The sequence below is a fragment of the Trichomycterus rosablanca genome, chromosome 11 (genome assembly GCF_030014385.1).
Source record: "Trichomycterus rosablanca isolate fTriRos1 chromosome 11, fTriRos1.hap1, whole genome shotgun sequence".
NCBI lineage: Eukaryota > Metazoa > Chordata > Actinopteri > Siluriformes > Trichomycteridae > Trichomycterus > Trichomycterus rosablanca.
This window is the reverse complement of record NC_085998.1, coordinates 20,846,006-20,858,955: the sequence shown is the minus strand read 5'-3', so window position 1 is coordinate 20,858,955 and position 12,950 is coordinate 20,846,006. Positions and strand designations below refer to the sequence as shown.

The 12,950-nt window shown below is 36.4% G+C and overlaps 1 protein-coding gene across 1 annotated transcript; it reads left to right on the top strand.

Annotated features, from left to right (window-relative positions):
• The first annotated feature begins 4,390 nt into the window (after nucleotides 1–4,390).
• On the top strand, nucleotides 4,391–5,374 carry LOC134323547 (leukotriene B4 receptor 1-like). Its single transcript, XM_063005088.1, has one exon. It carries the CDS (start codon nucleotides 4,391–4,393, stop codon nucleotides 5,372–5,374), a length of 984 nt encoding a protein of 327 aa, XP_062861158.1.
• Nucleotides 5,375–12,950: the final 7,576 nt, after the last annotated feature.

Below are 12,950 nucleotides of genomic sequence, written 5' to 3'. Positions count from 1 at the left end.
CCACTACTATATAAGCAACATTTCATGGAAATTAAAAATAGACTTACCTCTCACATTCCCATCTACACAGACGGGTCCAAGACAAATCAAGGAGTCACTTCTGCCATAGCAATCGGCCAGTTTAGCCTAGGAATCAAAATTCCAAACCACTGCTCCATCTTCACAGCAGAGGCTCGAGCCATACAACTAGCCTTAGACAACATCCAAGATAACCAGCAAAAAGATTGGGAAACATATATGTACCACCAACAAACACTACGAGATTCACCTACCATAAAAACAGATAGAGCTCAATATCCCAAAAAACGATGGGAACAAATTATTTACACAAGATGCTGCATAGGACACACCAAATTGACCCATACCTACCTACTAAAAGGAAACCAGACCCCCACTTGCCCCCCTCTGTGGATCAAGAACTTCCATCAAACACATTCTCTATTCTACCATTCAGACAACTACAAGGGAAAAAACTGCTTACATTCCTGGAAGCACTAGCACTTAAAAACATCATATAACTTATGAAAAAACTAACTCTACACCCTTATAGTCACACATACACTCTAACCACTATACATACAGAAAGAAAAAAAAGCAAATCGACCCCTTACTGGACGTTTAAAGACTAAATCTACTATCCAGCCATGACAATAGCCGTAGCTGACATGATGTTAAGAATTAAACAAACAAACATTTATACTTAACATAATCGGTAAACTGCCACAACGAATACATGTAACAGCATTATCATGCACATTAACAATCTGCTCACATCTCATTTCTGCAGTTATGATTTTATTTGAATTGGTCATTTTAATGACTTTACAAAAGCTGCCTCCCAAACCCTACACTACCATAGCAAAGTGCCTTAGAAATCAATTTCATTAAAATAAGAGGGCATGATAAAAAATTTTTGATCTTATGCATCATATTACCTTACAACACACTTACTGAACAAAAAAAGCTTTATTAAGGCCATCAAAAAAGATACTGTCAAACTAGATCTAGGTCAGACAAACCCTCTGAACAACAAACAAATGTAGATGGTGATTTTGTTACAATGAATTATCTGATGCCTTTCGTCTCAATGACTGTAACTGGTCATGGAATGAACATATACAAAACTGAATTATAATGAACTATTATACAGAAATGACCTTCGTGGAAGATTTTTATGATAACAAATAGTTTGTAACATAATTTAAGAGTCCCCAGCTAAGTGGCAGCATGTCTGTTAAGACTACTGGAACTTTTCTGCTCAGATTATAAGCAGTTTGTGTGCTGTAATTCCAACAAAGCATAATAGCCTTGTAACTGTTGCATTTAAATCATTTCTTTGACATTCTTACACAAAGTGGCTTGAATTGCTTTTGTTTTTGTATTATTTTTTCAGTCATGTACATAGTCAGGTTGGTGTTTGCTTAAGTCCTTAGTTAAATGATTTGTTGATGGTCATGATGACCTAGGATGTTTCTCTTTCTGTTTCTGTTTGTCAAGAAATTGACATGAAATGACAGGAAACTGGCCAAGCACATGAGAGTCTTCTATAGAAAGTAATTATTAAATACTAATATTGCAGAAACAAACTTTAAGTTGACATAAACTATAAGGACAAAAGTATCGGGATGCACCCCTTAATCAATGAATTCAGGGATTTCATTCAGTCCAGTTGCCACAAGTGTGTAAAGCGCTTACTGAATTTGAGTGTAGTTCTGTAATAGGATGCTATCGTTACAACCAGTCAGTCTGTGAAATTTTCCCATGTGTATATATATTCAGCAATCGACCGTGAGTGTTATTATGAAAGTGGAAGGAAACCACAGTGACTCAGCCACAAACTAGCAAACAAAATTACCCAGCTTGGTTACCGAGTGCTGAGGTGCATAGTGCATACAAGTCACCAGTGCGGTGTTGACTTAATAAACCTCCTCAGGCATTAACGTGAGCACAAAAATGTAGCGCAAATAAGTGGTAGATGCTTTACTGTCCCAACTTTTTTGGAATGTGTTGCAGGCCTGAAATGCAGGAATGGATGTTTATTAATAAATGAAATAAAGTTGACCAGACAAAACATGAAATATCTCAGGTTCACCCTGTCTGCAATTAAATAAAAGTCAAAGTAAATGTAAGAAACTCTGTGTTTTATTACAACCCCAAATCAGATAGTGTTTCTTACATTTACTTTGATTTTTATTTGATTGCAGACAGTTTGCACCCAAGATATTTCATGTTTTGTCTGCTCAACTTCATTTCATTTATTAATATACCTTCATTCCTGCATTTCAGGTCTGCAACACACTTCAAAAAAAGTTGGGACGGGGCAATTTAGGGCTAGTAATGAGGTGAAAAAACTTAATAATGATGTGATTCCAAACAGGTGATGTCAACAGGTGATTGTAATCATAGTTTGCTACAAAAGCAGCATCCAGGAAAGGCTGAGTCTTTGATGAGCAAAGATGATCAGAGGATCTCCAGTTTATCCACAAATGCATGAAAAAATTACTGAAATGTTTAAAAACAATGAACCTCAAAGAAAGATTAGAAGGGATTTGCATATTTCTCCCTCTACAGTGCATAATATCATTAAACTATTCAAGGAATCGGGAGGAATTTCAGTGTGTAAAGGCCAAGGGTGCAAGCTTAAGCTGAACGCCCGTGATCTTCCATCCCTCAGATGGCACTGCATCAAGAACCGCCACTCAACAATAGCTGATATAACCACATGGGTGAGGGATTACTTTGGCAAACCTTTGTTAAGCTCTATAATACAGAGTTACATGCACAAAATCCACTTAAAACTTTACTGTGCAAAAAATAAGCCTTATGTTAACCATGTCCAGAAGCTGCGTTGACTTCTCTGGGCTTGGAGGCATCTAGGATGGACCATCACACAGTAGAAATGTGTATTGTGGTCAGATGAATCAGCATTCCAGGTCTTTTTTGGAAAAAATGGACACTGTGCTCCGGATCAAAGACGAAAAGGACCATCCAGACTGTTATCAGCAACAAGTCTAAAAGCCAGGGTCTGTCATGGTATGGGGCTGTGTCAGTGCCCTTGGCAAAGGTCATTTACACTTCTGTGATGACAGCATTAATGCAGAAAAGTACATTGAGATCTTAGCGCAACATATGCTGCCTTCAAGACGTCATCTTTTCCAGGGACGTTCACGCATTTTTCAACAAGACACAAAACCACATGCTGCACACATTACAAACGCATGGCTGAGGAAGAAGAGGGTACGGGTACTGGACTGGCCTGCCTGCAAAGAATGTGTCCTGATCTGTCCCCAACAGAGAATGTGTGGAGAATTTTGAAACAAAAAATGCGACAATGACGACCCCGTACTGTTGCACATCTTAAGACGTGTTTGGAGGAAGAATGGGACAAAATAAAAGCTGAAACACTAAATCACTTGGTATCTTCGGTGCCAAAACATCTTTTAAGTGTGGTGAAAAGGAATGGCAACATTACAAAGTGGTAAATGCTTTACTGTCCCAACTTTTTTTGGAATGTGTTGCAGACCTGAAATTTAATTTAAAGTGAAAAGGCAAATATGCAAAAACTAAATTCTATATAATAATTTATATAAGTATTGTTAATGTGGCATATTGAATTGGAGTCAGATTTTGCAAGTTATTGACCTCTGGATGATTTAAATGCTTAAATGAGAGCATGTAAATATTTCATAAACCAGTGGTTCATGAGCTTTTAGGCTCTACCTAAAGCATTTATAGGAGAAATGAGGATATCACAGAAGTCCATCACATAAACTATGAATAAAAACCAAGACAGTAAACCAAAACACACACAGATCAACATAAGTATTTTTATAAGCTTTGGAATACCCATATTTAATCCAGTTAGGATGCTGTGACATGACCATAAGAGGACATGACCTTACTATTATGCAAGTTTGATACGAGAAATGCCATTGCAGCAGGAACTGCTATTGCTGTTAAAAAGGTTGCACTAAGTTTATAAGTTTTGCCGTCTGATCTGTGAGTGTTTACTCACTACAAATACTACAATAATTTATGTCATAATTTAGGCAAATTTGTTTGTCTACTATTATGACTTGGATTAAGTTCAGACCACGTGTTGTAAGTACTTTAATGCAGAAATATAATGATTCAAAAGAGGAAGTGAGGTTGGAAACTTTGAGTGAAACCGCTTTCCTGCCACTGAAACTGTTAAGCAAGTACCCAGATACCTTGTTCATCTTTTAACATACTCTGTAAACATCAGAAAGGCGGGGTTTAAATAGCGAGGGTTGTTTAAGTTATCAGTACTATGCATGCAGTACTTGCATACAGTATCTTGAATTTCCAGAGAAAGCAAGTGTTGAATTGAACAACTTCTGTACATTATTTTCTCTGTAATTACTTGGCCATGGAGCATCCGAACTACAATTCAACCTCTGTGCCCAATTCTAACCAGACCACTAGTATGGTGAGCTACAAACCAGTAGGCATTACTGTGTTACTCGGCTTGTGCTGCTTGGTGGGTTGGGCAGGCAACATTGCTGTGATCAACATGATCTCTCGTCAGTGGAACCAGCGTCTGAGTTTTACCGTGAAGCTAATGCTAAACCTGGCTATATCTGATTTTTTGGTCCTTGCATTGGCTCCTGTTGTAGCCTACAGTCTTCTGTATGGATGGACCTTTGGCATTTGGGCCTGCAGGATCTTGAAGTATCTGATCTACTCTGCTATGTATGCTAGTGTGTTGACTGTGACTATGATGGCTGTGCACCATTACTATACTGTTCGGACACTAGTCCCTTATCGTCATCAACTGGAAAGACTGCAAAAGAATCGCAGGTGTGTATTGCTTATTGGGCTCTGGAGTTTAGCCCTACTTTTTGCACTGCCCATTCTTTTTACTCAAGATGTTCAGTTCAAGAGGGGATCTCCAAGATGCCAGAGGACTGTGAAGTCAGTGTCTGGTAAAGTTACAGCTCTTCTTTTTGAGGTCATGCTTGGATTTGTCTTGCCTTTCTCTACTATACTGGTATCATACTGCTGGATCAACATGACAAAGCTTCAAAAAGGCCAAACGGCTGAGAAAAGAAAGAGAAGAATGAGAATGCTTGTTATCAGTATTGTCACTGCCTTCTTTATTTTCTGGACTCCTGTACATATCATCAATGTAATCGATGTTGTTACTATTCTAACGCAGTCATCTTTTCCAGATGTCTATGCTCGACTGAAATCTTTCCGTACAGTGACTGGGGATTTAACCAAAACTGTTGCTGTTATTAACTGTTGTGTAAACCCTTTTCTGTATGCTTTTGCATCAGGTCTGATCACAAAAAGAAGGGAGCAAAAGGAAAAAGAGACCAGTACTAACATTACGTTAACAAATGTTTCTTAAACCGTTTTTCTTTCTTTTCTAATCTTTCTGATAGCAAAGTTTTTTGTCCCCTTTTCTATACATTAGAATTTTTTGTACATTTGTAAAAGGTGTATGCCATAACTGTTTTAGGATTTTATTATATCTGCAATCGTTCTTTTTAGATTAGAAATTCTGTGACAAGAAAAAAATGATTCTTTGATTAAAAACACTTCTATTGTTGAGTTTGTTGTGGGTTTTCTAAAAATAATACATTGTCTGCTAGGTGTTTGTTAAATTATGAAATTTGCTTTTATTGTTACATGACATCCAGTCCTTTATTGTGTTAATAATGTTGGGTTTGGCTGATAAAACTGTCATCTGCATAACCGTGGAAACTGATGCCTTGTTTATGAATATTTTTTCCTGATACTAGCATGTGGACGGTAAAAAATAGAGGTCCCAGCAATGACTCCTGTGGAACACCTTACTTTACTTTTGTAGTTTCTTAGCATTTATAATGAATACATAAATAAATTGGAAGTTGTCAGTCAGAGAGGATTTAAATTAAGAAAGTGCCAGTCCTTTAACAAATGTATTGTCTTTCATAGATGGTAAAATATAATGATCTACAGCATTAAATGCTTCACTAAGATCTAATAGTACAATAAAAAGATTGAAGACAGATTTATTATTAGAGAACATTATTAGATAATTTACTATCCTAATTAATGTAGTTTCAGAACTATGGTTGGGTATAAATCCTGACTGAAACATTCATGACTGAAACATTCATGAATTTTATTTCTGTGCAGAGCAAAACTGCTGGAAAATTGATTTTTTTTTATTATTTTCGGGGAAAAGAGGCTTTAATATTGTCCTTTAATTAGACAGCAAATATAGACCAAGATTGGGTTTCTTAATTGGGGTTACTGCCAGCACATTTAAATGATTTGGGCACACAGCCAGGTAATATATTTATTATAGTAAGCAAGGGTTCTATGATGGCAGGGAGTAATTGTACCCCACATTTTTTTACCAATACACATAATAATGCGTACCGTATAGGGTATTATTTAAACTTGTTTGCATTAATCATTAATTTCCCTCTCAGACTTGCCAGCTCCTGCAAACTTGCTTTTCCTCTGAAGCTACGTTACTGTGCTTGCTACAGAGCAGTGTTCCTCTGGCATGCACTGCCAGCACATGTATCTCTTTTTGGGAACTCACTCAGAGTCACAGCATTTCTGGACCACATGATGGAACTTCCTTGGAGAGTGGATTGTTCCAGAGGTAGTGTGACATCCCGATTCCAGGGCGAACACCACCTTTAAATTCACGTTATGTTCGAGCAGCATCAATTGGTAGGGTTGGGGTGCTGCTCATGCATTGCTTGTGCAGGCTGGTTCTAAAAGAGTTGTCATAGATGGCCAGAGCAGCCTGTGACAACCAATTCTTAGTTCTGTCTTAGCCCTATTCTGTTCACTTTCTTCATTGCAGGCCATGGATGTCTTTGTGTCTTTAATTTATAACTTTCTTTTTGCTATTTTGGCCTATTTGCTTTTTGCTGTTTGTGATTGTCTTCTTTTTTGTTAGTACCTTTGGCCTAAATTCTTTTCATTCTTGCAGGTGGGGCTTCACCTCAACCCATCCTGTTACAACTAGTCCATATTTTAGTTAGATAAATTGCATTTAGACAGTTTACATTTACAGTTATTTGTGATACTGTAATTTAATTTACAGTTACGGCTTTAGACAAGTGTTCTAATGTTTAGTAGCCATTACTTCACTCTATTATTGTTTTTATCAAGATCTTTTATGTTAATGCTAATAAGGTTATTAAACATACTTACTGACAATGTTTTTGTTTCCAAATGTACGGTGGCCGAGAAGTGCAAAACAAATTTACATTTCAGAAAACAAAATTACAAAAAAACAAAAACAAATTTACAACAAAAGCAAAAACAAATTTACAAGTGCTCGGGTACCCAGTGTTTGTAAATTTGTTTTGGCATATGTAAAAGTGTTTCAGCACTTGTAAATTTATTTTCGGCATATGTAATTTTGTTTTCTAAAATGTATATTTGTTTTGCACTTCCCGGCCGCACATTTCTGACGGAAAAGGCAGGGACAATAACACCGGAAGTGCGTCTTGCTTACCTGCTGTCAATCAAACTGTTTCTCAGCGATAAAGTGAACGGAGTTTGTGATGGTGACGATAAACAAGGTTTTGTCTAGTTTGTGGAAATCATTTTATCCAGTTGACCCGCTATTGTTTTTCTTGTGGAAAGTTTTGTGCAGATGTTTAGACGTGGCGTGTGCATCTCTATTTACCGTCCGCTCTTCTAAACATCTAAGGAATTCCCACAAGAACAACAAAAGCGAAATAATGAAAATAATTAACACAAAATGGACAAAACATTGTTTATTAGGGACGGAACATTTGATACCGAGGCTTTAAAACTTGTTTCACTTTTGTAACACTGGACTCAGTGTATCGGAGCTTATATTAAAGCAGCAGCATGTGCGGGACTGATGAAGCTTTGGTGCTGTGTTTTATCTCACTCACTATATAAGAGACAATCAAACCAGGGTTACCCACCGTCCTGTAACATACACAATCCTTCTTTATCTGGAGACCAAACACCGCGTTCAGTACTGAACTTATACAGGACGCTTTGTTCCGTATTTTTATCAATGGGAGACGGTGTGGTGTATAAAACAGAAGGAAACTGCTGCTTAATTCATTATATTAAGTAGTGTTCACTTTTATTCTTAGTAACGTGACATAACCTGTTTAATACACCGCTGTATGTGTAGCACAGTGGGCGGAGTGCGTTGTTTTGCCTAAAATATGGTTCTGACTTTTTATAAAGAATGAAAATAATAAATTTTAAACACCATAAATAAAACCTTTGTTCTCATGACTGTGTAAGGTCCCCCCCTGCTGCTATAAGCAGCGCACACACACCGTTACTAAGAATAAAAGTGAACACTACTTAATATAATTCCCTCAGTCTCCCATTGATAAAAATACGGAACAAAGCGTCCTGTATCAGTTCAATACTGAACGCGGCGTTTAGTCTCCAGATAAAGCAGGATTGTGTATGTTACGGGATGGTTGGTAACCCTGGTTTGATTGTCTCTTATATAGTGAGTGAGATAAAACACAGCACCAAAGCTTCATCAGTCCCGCACATGCTGCTGCTTTAATATAAGCTCCGATACACTGAGTCCAGTGTTACAAAAGTGAAACAAGTTTTAAAGCCTCGGTATCAAATGTTCCGTCCCTAATAAACAATGTTTTGTCCATTTTGTGTTAATTATTTTCATTATTTCGCTTTTGTTGTTCTTGTGGGAATTCCTTAGATGTTTAGAAGAGCGGACGGTAAATAGAGATGCACACACCACGTCTAAACATCTGCACAAAACTTTCCACAAGAAAAACAATAGCGGGTCAACTGGATAAAATGATTTCCACAAACTAGACAAAACCTTGTTTATCGTCACCATCACAAACTCCGTTCACTTTACCGCTGAGAAACAGTTTGATTGACAGCAGGTAAGCAAGACGCACTTCCGGTGTTATTGTCCCTGCCTTTTCCGTCAGAAATGTGCGGCCGGGAAGTGCAAAACAAATATACATTTTAGAAAACAAAATTACATATGCCGAAAATAAATTTACAAGTGCTGAAACACTTTTACATATGCCAAAACAAATTTACAAACACTGGGTACCCGAGCACTTGTAAATTTGTTTTTGCTTTTGTTGTAAATTTGTTTTTGTTTTTTTGTAATTTTGTTTTCTGAAATGTAAATTTGTTTTGCACTTCTCGGCCACCGTACAAATGGCAGGGAACAGACATGATTTTAATAGTTTGAGACCTACAGTAGTGTTAAAAAAAATAGCAGTGATTTTAAAAAAGTGAATAAAGCACAAAATCATTATAATAACTTTTATTTCCATAAATGCAAATGCACTGAAAATACTACACTTTTAATTATAAATCAAAACATTAACAACATTTAGCCAGTTTGTGTTAATCCTTTACAGAAAGTTAAGAAAAATGAATATTAGGCTGTTCAAAATAATAGCAGTGCCAGCATTTTTCTTTAAAAACTCAAAAAATGTATCTATAAACTGAAAATGTTTGAGGTTTCACTTTACTTTAAATTACTGAACTAATATTTAGTGGCATAACAATTGTTTCCAAGATCTGTGTTGCATGGAGTCGACCAACTTCTGGCTCCTCTGAACAGGTATTCCAGTCCAGGATGATTAGACTACATTCCACAGTTCTTCTGCAATTTTGGGTTTTGCCTCAAAAAAACGTGTTTCAGACGTCAGCCCACAAGTTCTCTCTGGGATTGAAGTCAGGGGATTGGGCTGGCCACTCTATTACCTCAATCTTGTTTGTCTGTAACCAAGATGTTTTGGGTCATTGTCATGTTGAAACACCCATTTTAAGGGCATTTCTTCTTCGACATAGGGCAACACGATCTCCTCAAGTATTCTGATAAGTTTAAACTGATCCATGATCCCTCGTATGTGATAAATAGACGTAACACCATGGTATGAAAAACATCCTCATATTATAGTTTTGTACCACCGTGCTTTACTGTCTTCACAGTGTACTTTGGCTTGAATTCAGTGCTCAGGGGTCGTCTGTCATACTGTCTATGGCCACTTGACCCAAAAAGAACAATTTTGCTTTCACCAGTCCACAAAATGTTGAGCCATTTCTCTTTGGACCAGTCAATGTGTTCTTTGGGAAATTTGAACCCATTCAGGACATGCCTTTTTCTTAACAACGGGACTTTGCAAGGAGTTCTTGCTGGTAAATTGGCTTCACTTAATCATCTTCTGTACTCACTGGTAACTTCAGATGTTCCTTGATCTTTCTGGAGGTGATCACTGGCTGAACCTTTGCCATTCTGGCTATTCTTTGATCCATTCAAACAGTAGTTCCACGCTTCCTTCCGCGTCTTTCAGGTTTTGGTTGTCACTTTAAGGCATTTGAGATCATTTTAGCTGAGCAGCCTATCATTTGCTGCACTTCTCTGTATGTTTTTTCCCTCGAAAATCAACTTTTTAATCAAAGTACGCTGTTCATCAGAACAATGTCTGGAACAACCCATTTTACCCAGTATTTCAGAAGGAAATGCGCTATGACCAACCTGTGCAACATTTGCCACCCTCCTACCTTAAATAAGGGCCAAAATTGACACCTGTTCTTTTGCAGAATGAATGACTTCACCAATTGAACTCCTCACTGCTATTATTTTGAACAACCCCCTTTCAATCAATGCTTCTATTACTCAGAATGAGCGGCATGCATGTTGGGTTATTGTTGGGTTTGTTTTGTTTTCATTATTCTACTACACTTTCAAGTAAATTTTTTGCTATGTAGAAATAGCATTTCTACTAAAAACAGTGATTTATCAAGTTAATGGTGTTGGACTGCTATTATTTTGAACACCACTGTAAGTCATTTTGTACAATTATTCAGGTGCTCTGGTTTCCTCCCACAAGTCCAAAGACATACAGTCAGGCTAACTGGAGCTACTATAAATTGCTTTAAGTGTGTGTGTGCCAAAGGTGGCACAACCAGTTACTAATAATATTAATCAACATATATACCAGCACAATCACAAACTCCATTTCCAGAAAAGTTAGGACATTTTATATGTAATAAAAACATAACTGTGATTTGTTAATCTTCTTAAACCTTTATTTTACTACAAGAAAGTAAAATGGAAAGAAAATCCAATGTTTTCACTTTGTAACTTGCATTGTTGCATTGCCTGCAACAGGACAGAGCATTGTTACATCATCTTTTCCTATGTATCTTTTTGATTAATTTGACTAGCCTTCTCTGAAGGCTTAACAGACCTGTTATCATACAGTTAATCTCATCTGTATGCTTGAGCATTGTGGAAAAAAACAGATTTTGTGGAATTCACAACATTTACATTAGTTAAAGTCTTACTTAAATGAATCAGGTTTCAATATATTTTGAACATGGAGCATCTCTATGCAGCATTAAATGTGTTAAAACAGCATGAGGGTCATTAATATTTTATTAAGCTATTTTTTGTCTACTTGTCAGTATCAATGAAATTTGCTCATGTTTCTCAATGTTACAAAGTCACGCAATGCACTTTACGTTTACCTTTAGACATATATGCATTCAGATAAAATACAATACAAGATAGCAGTATTTTATGTGGACCTCACCCCCATGTCTACAACAGCCTCCTTTTCTCTGGGAAGAATTTTCACAATATATTGGAGTGTATCTGTGGGTATTTGTATCCAGTCAGTACATAGATAATTTGTAAGGTTAGGCAATTGTGATGCAGCAACAAACTGTTTACTGACAGGGATATTCACTAGCCCATGTGTTCATATTCATAACAGTGAAAAATCAAAGGTCACAGGTATTTGCTATTGGTTTTCGGTCTTGCTGTTTGCATGGAAATTTCTCTGGATTAGATTCTCCTATTTTTTCAATATGATGTCGTGAACTGTAGATATAGTAAAATCCCCACAATTAATTGTTGACATTTTTTCCTAATCCATTGGAATGTTCTTTTATGCAGAACATAGACCCACACTTGCTTCTTCAGCTTTTCTTTAACGATCTTTATATATCATGATGACTTCCCTTGTTATTTATCAGTCCTGGATTTCCAGTGCCCTAATTTTTAGAAGGTGCTACAGGTATTAGAATAGGAATTAGCATAGTATAATTACAAAAATTAAAAAAGTTGATCATTTAAAATATTAAATGTCTCATCTTTGTGCTGTTTGCAATTAAATACCTGTTTACATGTTACTACTTTATTTCAAATCGGTACTATATATTTTATTTGCATTTTAACATATCTGAAAGACTTCTCTAAATTTAAATCCCATTTCCAGAAAAATTGGAACATTTTGTAAAATGCAATTAAAAGAATAATTTGTGATTTGTTAATTAACTTAAATTTTAATTTAACTGATAAAAGTAGAAAGAAAATATTTCTAATGTTTTCACTGCTCAACTTCATTGTAGTTTGGAAATACAAATGTAGAATGCAACACACTCAAAGGGGGGGGATAGAAGCAAAGTTAGTGTGAACAGTTGATAGATAATTGTTAAGTTACAGTGTTTTAAAACATTCCACAATAAGCAGGTGAATTGGTAACAGGTAAGGGAATCTTGATTGGGTATAAAAGGAGAATCCTTCACAGGCTCAGTCTGTACAAGCAGAAGCAGCCATAGGTTGTGGAGCAACACTTACTGTGCTAAACCCTATTAGAGAAATGTCAATTAGTTCAAAAATAAAATTTCTCAAATAAAATCACAAATAATTTAGGTCTTTCACCATCTACTGTTCATAATATTTGCATATAAAAGATTCAGGGAATCTGGAAAAATCTCAGTCTGTATAGGCCAAGAATAGAACTACAGTGGTACCTCAACGTAAAACTCAACGTCAGTTGATTGATTGATTGATTGATTGAGTACTTTATTAATCCCCGAAGGGAAATTGTGGTGTCGCAGCAGCAATAACAATTATGACAAAAAACATCACACAGTGACATTACAATGAGGTAAATAAAGAATCAAAA